Source organism: Drosophila serrata, unplaced genomic scaffold (assembly GCF_035046125.1).
Source record: "Drosophila serrata isolate PLE 108 unplaced genomic scaffold, ASM3504612v1 contig_362, whole genome shotgun sequence".
Taxonomy (NCBI): domain Eukaryota; kingdom Metazoa; phylum Arthropoda; class Insecta; order Diptera; family Drosophilidae; genus Drosophila; species Drosophila serrata.
The window spans coordinates 3,265,027-3,275,986 of NW_028257260.1; the positions used below are offsets into that span (position 1 = coordinate 3,265,027).

Sequence of the window (10,960 nt, forward strand, 5' to 3'; positions counted from 1 at the left end):
AATTTTTCAGGTTATTTGAACTGCAATTTGTTCCAAGAAAAATCCATGATTTTGTATAGTGTATTTAAAGTTCGTTTGATTTTTGGGTTGAGACTTTTCTGTTCTCAGCATCTCCCTGCTCATTATTTATGGACATTTCTCTGGTGGATTTTCGTATAGTATTTATTATATTCTCTGCTTTTTTTTCTTCCAGCCTTCCCTTTTTCCTGCCTATTATTATCGGCGCACTATCATCACGGAAATGGGAGGAGGGGGAAAAACCCGGGGAGTGAAAAACTCGATGGGATGGGATGACACGCGGCACTCACCACCGAAAAAATCCAGAAGAACTTCACATATATATATATATATCTACATAGTGTACTATATAGCGTATGGCGATGATGATGATGATCATCTGCGGCATTTGGTCACCAACCAAAAACGCGCGGCACACACAGAGATACTCAAGGTAAGCAGGGGGGGAAAACACACACAACACACAACAAAAAAACACACACACTGAGGGAGAGTGAGCGGTGGTTTATGCTTGTTACGACCATCAAAAAAGGGGTGGGGTTTTCAATTTTTAGAGAGGGGGTAGCACTTGAAAACTCTAAATGCAACATAGAGGCATAACGCTGGCTTTTCTTGTTTCACGTTTCATGCTGCTTGTTTCCTATTTTTATATATACACATATATATATATATTTGAAGATATATATCATTTTTGGTTAGGGGGATGAGTGTCCAAAATGGCGATTCAAGGGGGAGGGACTGGTAGCCAGAGGAGACAAGGAGGGTGACCCGGGTTTGGCAATCTGCGGGTTGCATTCTTTGGCCAAAATGGTTTTTGCATTTCGTTTCGTTTCAATTCCCTAGAGAATTAAGGGGAGAACTTGCACCCTTCTTTTATTTTCCAAAATAATTATTTATGTGAGAATACGTGTGTGAGTGCTTCCGTCAATTAATGTGTATTTATTCAAGGATTAATGTACCATAACTTGGAATAAAAACAAGTCACTTCAAGAATATATTAGTTCTACCAGCCAATAGTTTGTAGATTCATTTATTGGTAAAACAACGTGTAAATAAATTGGGAAAAATTAAAGCCCGAACTAAGATATATTGGAAAAAAAAAATTAAAACAAATACTAAGTGACATTTTTTGGTTCCTTTTTAAATAGAAATATATGTACTTCCGTCAATTAATGTGTATTTATTCAAGGAATAATGTATCATAGCTTGGAATAAAAACAAGTCACTTTAGATGGAGTAATAATAAATAAGAATATCTTATGTCTGGTTACCAAGAGTTTCTTAATTAATATATATCAAATCAAAGTATAAATACATTGTGAAGAAATAAAACTAGAACTAAGATATATTGGCTATAAATAATTGACAAATTAAAACAAGTATAAAGTAATGTTATTGGGTTCATTTCAAATAGAATCATGTGTATTTCTTCCAAATAATGTGAATAAAAACAAGTCAGGAAATAATAATAAATATGAATATAAAATACTAAATTACAAGAAGTTTGCAAAACAATTTATATCAAATTAAAGTCCAAATACATTTTTGAAAAATAAAGCAAGAACTTATATATATTTGTTATCTATAATCAAAATATCAAGTCGAGTATTAAATAATGTACCATAACTTATAAAAAAACATACCACTTTAGATGGAAAAATAATAAATCAGAATATACTAATTCCAGACACGAAAAAATTTAAATTAATGTAATTCAAATTAATGTATAAATAAGTTATGGAAAAATTCTCTTATATATATGAATTGTTATTGATATTTATAATTAAATAATTTAATCGAACATAACTTATAATAAAAACATACCACTTTATATGGAATAATAATACAAAAGAATATTTTAGTTCTAGATACATATAAATGTAAATTAATGAAAATCAAATTAATGTATTGATAAGTTATGGAAAAATTAACTTATATACATAACTTGTTATTGTTATTTAAAATTAAATAATCATATCAAATATAAATTAATGTACCATAACTTTTAATAAAAACATGCCTCATAAAATGGAGTAGTAATAACTAAGAATATATTATTCCAAACAACCATTAGTTTATAAATGAATTTATTGTCAAAAAAATTTCAAATAAATTATGTAAAAATCTGTGTATAATAAGCAATACCCTATATATATTTCTTATCTATAATTAAGAAATCAAATCAAATATTAAGTCAAATTTATTTCGCTTCTTTTACAAAGAGCAATATATCTTCATTATTTAATTATAGTTCCCAAAATGTCGTTTTTTAAGCAAAAACACGCCTTAAGGCAATGCTCCATCTGCTCCTCATTAATCCCCTCATATTCACACACATTTCCTTGCCAAAAATTTATATTGCTGTCATTCTGCTTTTGGCCACTAAATTTCAATGATAAATACACGGTGATGGGTATAAATAAATACATAAACTTCTGGCAAGACCACAGAAAACCGCCCATCTGCGTGTTTCCGCAAACATGATAAAATATCCAATATATATATTGTTATATATATAAATATTTTATATATATTAAATATATATCGAGTAAGTCCCGATGCCACCGCACAAAGAAAAAACCGCCAAATAAACTTTGTCATTTTTGGACGATGCCAATGCCGACGGCGGCGGTTGGTTGAAAATTATTTACTCAAGATTTATGCGTTCAACAATTTTGCGCCTGTGTCTGCCATTTGTTTACGCTAAATATAGGTAGCACACTAATATTTAGTAGCATTTAGATATAGAAACGCATTTAAATAGCCGTTTTCGCAACTGATTTATGCCCTCAGGGCCAACCACTCAATTGTGGCCAGCCACAGGATTTTGTATAAATAATATTCGTAATGTTTTACCAAGGAAATTATTTTGCATTTTTTTTGTTTAACAGAAACAAGAAATGGGGACATAAAATTATTGAAATTAAATCCTTTAAAATGAGTTATTGAAATATATGTTGATATAATTGTGGGGAATTTGATACATTCCTTATTAAAGTTATAAAAGCTAAAAAAAATTAAAACTAATTAAACTGTAAGAATTTGTTTCTAAATTATTTCTAGACACAAATTTTAACTAATTGCTTAAAAAGTATTTAGACATGATTTGTAATTAAAATACATACTCAAATAATGTTATATAATTGAGATAGTTTTAGAAATAGTAAATTAAACATTAAACTTAATTATTTTAAATTATTTCAGGACACAAATGTTTATTTAGTTAATTGATAATTGTTTGTACATGATTTGGAAATACAATATTAACTTAACTAATGTAAAAATAATTGAAGAAATAATTATTAATCTATGAAAAATAATGTATTTAAAGTTATTACCAAACACATATGTTTACATGATTGTTGGTAAATTGTTTTTACATAATTTGGAAACATATAAACTATTTAATTAATTCAAGATAATTGTAAAGGTAATTCTAAAACTATAAAAATGTATTTTTTTTTAATTATTCTGAGACATAAATGTTTATGTAGTTATTTGGAAATTGAATAGCTACTTAATCAATGTAATATATGTAGTTATAAAAGAATTATTAAGCCTTTAAACAAAATCCTATAAAATTATTTATAAACACAAAAGCTATACTTGTTAAAAAATGATTTATAAATAATTTGGTATATAGCAACCAATTAATTTATTTAACACAATAGCAGAAGTAATATTTAAACCATAAAAATATATTTGAAACTTATTTCTAGATGCAAATGCCAAATGCTTCTAGACATAAATGCTTTGAAGTTGTTTACACATTATTTAAGAACATACAATTTTTGTATTTAATATAAGATAAATATTGAATTAATTTTTAAGCTATATATTTTAGACTTCCCTATTTGTCTCCTTATCGATCCTAACATTTTCGCATTTCCCACGCAAAAGCAAAGTAACATTTTGGCCAATTCGAAACAATACGTTTCGATTTAGTTTAAATTGAGGGAGGACCGGCGGTAGTTTGTTTTGTAAACATTTTTCCAAAAATATGTCCCAACACAAACCGGAATGGACTTTTTTTTCATCGCCTGCTGACTCTACCGACGACGCATTGTCTGCGATGATGGTCAGTCCTTCCCTTGGTTTTCCTTGCCGGGTTTTTCATTCCCTTTCATTGGGAAAATAGACTTGTTACAATTTCTCTGGCACTCAGTTTTTCGCTGGAATCACACCTTATTTTTTTTTTGTGTTTTGGTTTAGATTGAGAGGCCTCTAACTAATTTATTTTCGTTTCCTTTCAGTAACTCGGTTTTGTTGGCCTTTTGTGAAGCGGCGGCAACGCCCTCAGAAGTTTTCTTTTTGATTTTTTTTGTGTAATATATATATTTTCGATTTTTTTTTTTGGGCTAGTGTCGGTCCAACAAATTGTCGTTGGGACAATTGAATGGAAGAATCAGCATTCGATTTACGGGAATTATTTGGAATTTGACCGATGACAGGACGCTAACTAGGCTAATGTGAATTGAATTGTTTGAAAAGGAGCTGGAATGTTTTGGGTATTCTATGGTCTGAATGGTTTTATTTGGAATCAATTCGATAGAGGCAAGTGTCGGTACAAAAAATGAAATTTTTGGAGTTGTACTTAATTCATTTTTATTTATATAATAATCATAATAACACACAAAAAAAGTGCTCCCCAAGAAATCCCTGTAAATTTTGATCTTTGCTGGTATTCTAAGCATCTAAATCAATTTGTCATCTCAACTATACCCAGCAGCAGGATTTTCTTTGTCTAATTTTCCTCGTTTTCCCCCTCATTTTCACTCTCTATTTTTGACTTGAAAATCCCCCTGATTTTCTCCTATCCAACCCCATCGCCCTTTTGTCATTGAGAAATGGCCAGTCATCTGGTTATCCGGAAAAGGCTTTAAGCATTTTCTGATTTATGGAAGGCGGAGAAAATTCGGCTTACCAGGTATATGGCAAGTGCAATTAATGAGCCACCACCACCCACTCCCCACCCACTCTTAGGCATTTCCCATCCCCACTTTTCAGACGCTTTCCCGCTTTTGTCTCTCAGGTTGTCACTTTGCATAAAGAAACAATTAAAAAATTGCCAAAAAGCCAAAACGTCTTTTTTGGGGGTAGCCGCACACAGACAGAGACCGATGGATGCTGGGTAAAAGAGATGATACACTGAGAGGAAAAAGAAATTAATAATGTGATTTAGAGAATATAGAAATTATAGAATGGGTAATTAATTTAAATCATTTCCATTTACAAATTGTTTTAAAACTATGTATAACTTTATAGGAAGCATCTAAATAAACTTTATAATAATAAGAATAGAATTTGAATTGTTTATAAATTTTGCATTTAAGTACTTGCAAAAATGATACAAAAATAAGTTTTGTAATTATAATAAAAGATTAATATCTTGTTACCGATCTTATATACTTATTAAAGACATATTTAAATGAAGGAAAAACCTTAAAATATGTTAGATAAAAATAACTTCAAGAATTTAAAAACTACATTTAAATGGCTACTTTTTTAAATGTATTGTTATGGTATATGAATTGAAATGGTTTGCAAACCTTAGTTGAAAGCATCTAAATAACTCTTTACTAAATAAATTATCATTTAAATAATGTTAGAATATAATGATAAATTGAAATGTAAATTGTTGTGTTAAATGTAAAAAAGTCCTATAATATTACAAAGGTTATTTAATGTTAAAGCCAATTTTTTTCTTAATAATTATTTATATTTGAATATGGGTAAATTATGGGTATTATCTGACTATCTATTTATTAAAAAGAATGTATCTATATTTCTATGCAACTTATTTATATATAAATATATAAAAAACATAAGTGGCATTCACAATTATTTGTTTATGTTTAATTATAATATTTAAGAAAGTATTCTTGGTTTTTAGAATATTTTTAAGATAAAAATAATGACTAACAGAGAACATTCATCTATAAAGTCATAATAAATTCATAACTAACGTATATATATTTTAAAAATATCTAGTCTATTTAAAATTATGTTTTATTTATTTCTTCTGAATTTTCTATATATGTTTATATATATATATTTTTTTTTTTATTTTTAGATTTTCTCTTTGCGTGTAAACAAAACCAGGACGAGATGGGCGTCGTTTTAAGTACACCCGCTGGTGGCATTTGGGAGGCGCAAAAGCGCGAAACTCATTAACTTGTGTCAAAAGCAGAAGAGGCCGCAGCCCCCCACACTTTTCCCCAGTTACTTGCAGCTGCCTTTCCTTTTCTCCCAGGTCCTTAGCAACCCCCGGAGAAAGTGAGAAAATTATCATTATCACCCCGAAGGCCGCCCACTATTGTTAAGCTTAATTAACAAGCGCGAAGAGAGAAGCAGAAGGCAGGAAGCCAGGACGAAGGACGAAGGACGAAGGACTTGGGACGCTGGCAAATCCCATGTTGGGGCGGTGTAAACGCAAAGTACTAATCATGAAAATTAAAAATAATTAAAACTTTTCTTTCAATTTAGCTCCTGGGCCATAAAACGCTGATGGAGTAAGAGGAAAAACGGTCGGCCTGTGAGGATGGCACAGGATGTCGGGTAAATGGCCGTCGCGGTTAAATGGCGCTTCAGCGATTTCCATCACAATTTACGCCTCGAAAAAGGTTTAACCCCTTAAGACACAAAGTCGTAAATTATCATAAATAAGAACAAGGAGAGATGCTGAAGTCTAAAGGAGTGAGAAATGGTTGGATTCGAGGACATTACAATGGAAAGGAGAAGCTTGAAGAAGCTGCTGCGGTTCTTTGTTAATTGAATTTAATCAAAATATATATTTTGAAGTCCCTGACATTTTGATTAGTCCTGAAGAAGAGTCAAGGGAAAAATCATATAAGAAGTATATAAATATATCATAATTAGTATAGATTATATTATCATTTAATGTATTTATGTATTAATTTATCAAGTTTAAATATTTCATAATTGTTATAGTTAACATGGTAATTTTATTTAGGGGCTAAAAGTAATTTTCTCCAAGTGGGTTTAATTTTCTTTTTCTTTTAATGTTTGCTTAATCCTTGTATCCTTTTCGAAGGATTCCAATACGGCCCATGAAAATGCCAAGAACTTGCAGAAAAGCTGCGGTTCTTTGTTAATTGAATTTTATCAATATTTTATCATATTTTGTAGTCCCTGACCTTTTTTTAATCCTGAAGAAGAGTCAAGGAAAAATTTTTATAAATATTAAATAAGTAGTTTATAGTTATTATAGATTATTTAATATATTAATTAAGCAAGGTTAAATTGTTCATAAATATTATAGATAACATTGTAATTAAATTTAAGAGCTTACAGTATTTTCCTTTTAGTTGGTTTTAGTTCCTTTGCTATATTATCGCTTCTGGTGTTTACATAACCCTTGTATCCTTTTCCCAGGACTCCGATTCGGCCCAGGGGGGCCTTGTTATTTTTCCACTTGTGGCCACCTTAGACATTAACAGAATCCCTAGGATCATGCCCAGGAGCTCTTCAGATCTTTTGCCGAAGTCCTTGGATCCTGAATGAATGCCAAAGGTTCATTGATGGGAACCAATGTCATTGGTAATCGGCTCTTAATCGGCTGAGTAATCAATCCTCCTACTATATATACATCTTGTTTGCTTGGATTTTCCATTCTTTGGGCGCAACTTGATGTCGGAGACATTGCCACAGGTTGTTGGGATTACGAATTTTCCCATGTCCTTTTTGCCGCCGTTATCGCAGCTGAGCCGCTTGCGCACGGTTAGCTGCATTGTCCTTTTTTTTTGCTCGTCCTTTCCCAAATATATATGTATATATATGCAAGATGATGCATTAGGCACTTCCGAGTCGATGTCGTGGGTTAAGCCGCTTAGCCAAAGTGTCCTCTTATTGATCTTTCGGCTCCTTTCCCTCGGTCCGGGGCATTGTCCTTGGCCAGGACACACCGTCGTCTGTGTGTCTCATTCTTTGCCCCCGGCTTCTGTTTGGTTTAATGCATTTTAGCTAAATGCGCTTGACAGATGATCCTCCTCCTTGTCTGGTTGCTTCTTCAGTTTTGGCTCCTTCGGAGTCATTAATGACGACATTCAATCATCTTCCCGCGGTGGTGATCCTTGCGATCCATGCCTCAAAACAGCTGACAAGGATACCTGCACTTGGCAATAACAGCTACGTATTTATATATATTTTTCTATTTTTTTGTTTGTTTTTGTTTTGAATTTACAAGCAGAAGGTGCTGTGTTTTAGTTAAATGTAAAATAAATATAAATAAAAATATTTATTTATTTATTTAGTTCACTAACTGAAAATTCCCAATATATATTCAATGTTAAAAAACTGCTAAGGTCAAATTTAAATATTTATTTATTATTTATTTATTTATTAATAAGTAATTACATATGTACATGATGGCAGCTTCAATTCTAGCCATAAAGTCGTTTGAGATAACCCTTAGGTTTTGGAATATCCATAATATCAAAGTCACATTGAATAATAATATATAAAATAATTTATTTTGCATTTAGTTAAATATAGATCATAGTTTTTACAAAAAATATTCCAATATTTTCTTTATCCCTGCCTAATTTTCGGGTTCTACTTTGTACAACTTAATTGTACAAAATTTTTATTACATTGCTGAAAATGCATTTTACATTCTACAAAATAATTATTAATAAATCAAAATTATTTCTTCATTAAAAATGTATTCTTAACATAAAACAAACTTTATTCTTAAAGTATATATAAATTCTAATTATGCTATGTATATAAGTTCAATTAAAAAATGCATATATTCTCACTAGTAAATATATATTTATTCTTTGCATTTCTTGATTTTGATAGAAGACTTAAGTCTATCCTTTTCAAACAGAAGTTACATTTATTAATAATACAAATCTATTAATTCATTTAATTTCAAATTTTAACTATCAAATTTTAGTTTATTTGCAAAAATGTTCACACTTGTTATATAAATTCCACCTAATCCAAAAATAGCGAAAAAAGCTATATGTAAATCTGGAGAATCCAAAAAAATTCAGCTTCCCGCCAATGTTAACTTTTTTCCCGCAAAAAGCTACATTTGACGCCATCACAGAAACCAGCCATTTTGTCAACTTCTCATTTTCACTTAAATCTCGTCATGGCGTCCCGAAAGAGGAATTCTAGTATTTGTAAGTGCCGACTAAAAAAATCAAATTAATAACCAAATTACAGCAGTGTTTGTCGTACAGGGAAGGACATTAATAATTTTGTCTTGCGCGATAAAAATCAAGACGCTTCCAACGACGACATTGTGCAGGTGCCTTTGGAGGAACGCTCCGAGGTCCCAAAGGGATTTTTCGAGAACTGCATTCCTGGGACCAGTGCAAGCAATGCAATTGTTGGTCGCAAAGAGAATGCACCATGTAGTTGCCACAAATTGAAGTGCAAGCGAGCTAGATTGGAGAAGAAAAAGAAGGGAGAGATTGCGGCCCCATCAGCACCCATGGCCTGCGATAAAGGTACCCAAACGGATGAGCCGGAGCTTATGGAGTTGGAGCAGATGGATCAGGATACCGTCCCAGTAATGAAGCCTCAAATCTTTTTGGTCTAGAAATGGGACTCAACTTTGTAAGGCATGAAAAATAAAAAAGCCTGATAATCAAATAAAAGCATGGACGGCGTTGATACCTATATTTATTGTAATGATTGGTCACACTGGCAAAGTACATATGGTCACCAGGGCTGCATTTTCTCTAGGTTTTCCATTGTGAACTAAAACATATTGCAAATGATTACTTATAATGTACAGATTATTTTTTTTGTACTATTTTTTTTAAGTGCCTCAAAGCAGCAGGAAGCACCGAATCGAGGTAACCAAGTATGGGGTTAATGGTAGCCACCCTCCTCCACTCTCTTTTTGGCCAGGGTCCATTGGTAGCTAATTATGTAATTATGTTGTCAAAGGGTTTCGCCTTAGTTTCTATTCGTTTTCTTTTTTCTGTTTTTTATTTTTTGGTCGTGTCAGGCGTCAACCAGTTAAATGTTACAATAACAACAACAACAACAACAATAGCAGCAGATAATAATAATAACAATAACAGCCGTAACTTGGCTAATCAATTTGTTGTTGCTTCGTTGCGGTTGACCAAGCCCGTTGGCCACTCACACGGAACCAAACTCTGGGGAGGAGCGGAGTCTTCCGTCTTGGCCTGGGTCATCTTGGGCTTCCTAAGAGCCGCTCTCTTGGACTTGTTTGGTCCGCACCCGAAGCTTACTCGACCATGGCGAGCTCTTGGAATCGAATTGAAGTGCTGGGAGGGGCACAGCAGGGGGCACTTTGGTCCAAATGCTTGCTGCTTAGTGTGACCAGTCTACCGCCCAAAATTGGGTGTGTAAGTGTGTGTGAGTGCGTGAGTGTGTGTGTATGTGTGTGTGTTTTGAGGTGACCATAAGTGCGGGTTAAGCAGACCATTTTGGGGGGAAGTGTTGGTATATTACCAAATGGTGAAACCAGAATGCAATTATTATACATATACGGGAAATTATAATTATGAATGTTGGAATAAATATTATTAAGTCTGTAAATAGGGTCTTAATTTATTTAGTTTAGATTTTATATATTTCAAAATTTATGTATATATTTTTTATTATTTTGCCCTTTATTTAAAAAAAAACATGTATGACGGAGTAATGGTTTGTTGGATTTGTATTTTCTTTCGCAAGTTACCTAATCAAGGCTTTTATTTTAATTTAAGACAAATTATTTTAGAATTGGTTATTTAGTTTTTTTTTACTATCTTGCTTTTTTACTTGCTTAGTTGTTTTCTGAGTTGCTTGCTTGCTTTCTTACTTATGATGTATGAAACGAACTGTTTAAATTAGACAAAAAATGAAAATAAATAGAATAATAAATATAATATAATATAAATAATATATGTTGATGAAAATAATAAATAAAAAATAACTACAATAAAAATAA

General features: G+C 31.7%; 1 protein-coding gene across 1 annotated transcript; it reads left to right on the plus strand.

The window, feature by feature from the left end:
* The first annotated feature begins 9,072 nt into the window (after positions 1-9,072).
* Positions 9,073-9,670, plus strand: LOC110176093 (uncharacterized). The gene is made up of 2 exons (XM_020942332.2): positions 9,073-9,170; positions 9,231-9,670. Exons 1-2 carry the CDS (start codon positions 9,140-9,142, stop codon positions 9,590-9,592), a joined length of 393 nt encoding a protein of 130 aa, XP_020797991.2. The 5' UTR covers positions 9,073-9,139; the 3' UTR covers positions 9,593-9,670.
* Positions 9,671-10,960: the final 1,290 nt, after the last annotated feature.

Coding starts and splice junctions, on each gene's coding strand:
- LOC110176093 (XM_020942332.2), top strand. CDS start 9,140: ATGGCGTCCCGAAAGAGGAATTCTAGTATTT. Junction 9,171..9,230: donor AAAGAGGAATTCTAGTATTT/GTAAGTGCCGAC, acceptor TTTGTCGTACAG/GGAAGGACATTAATAATTTT.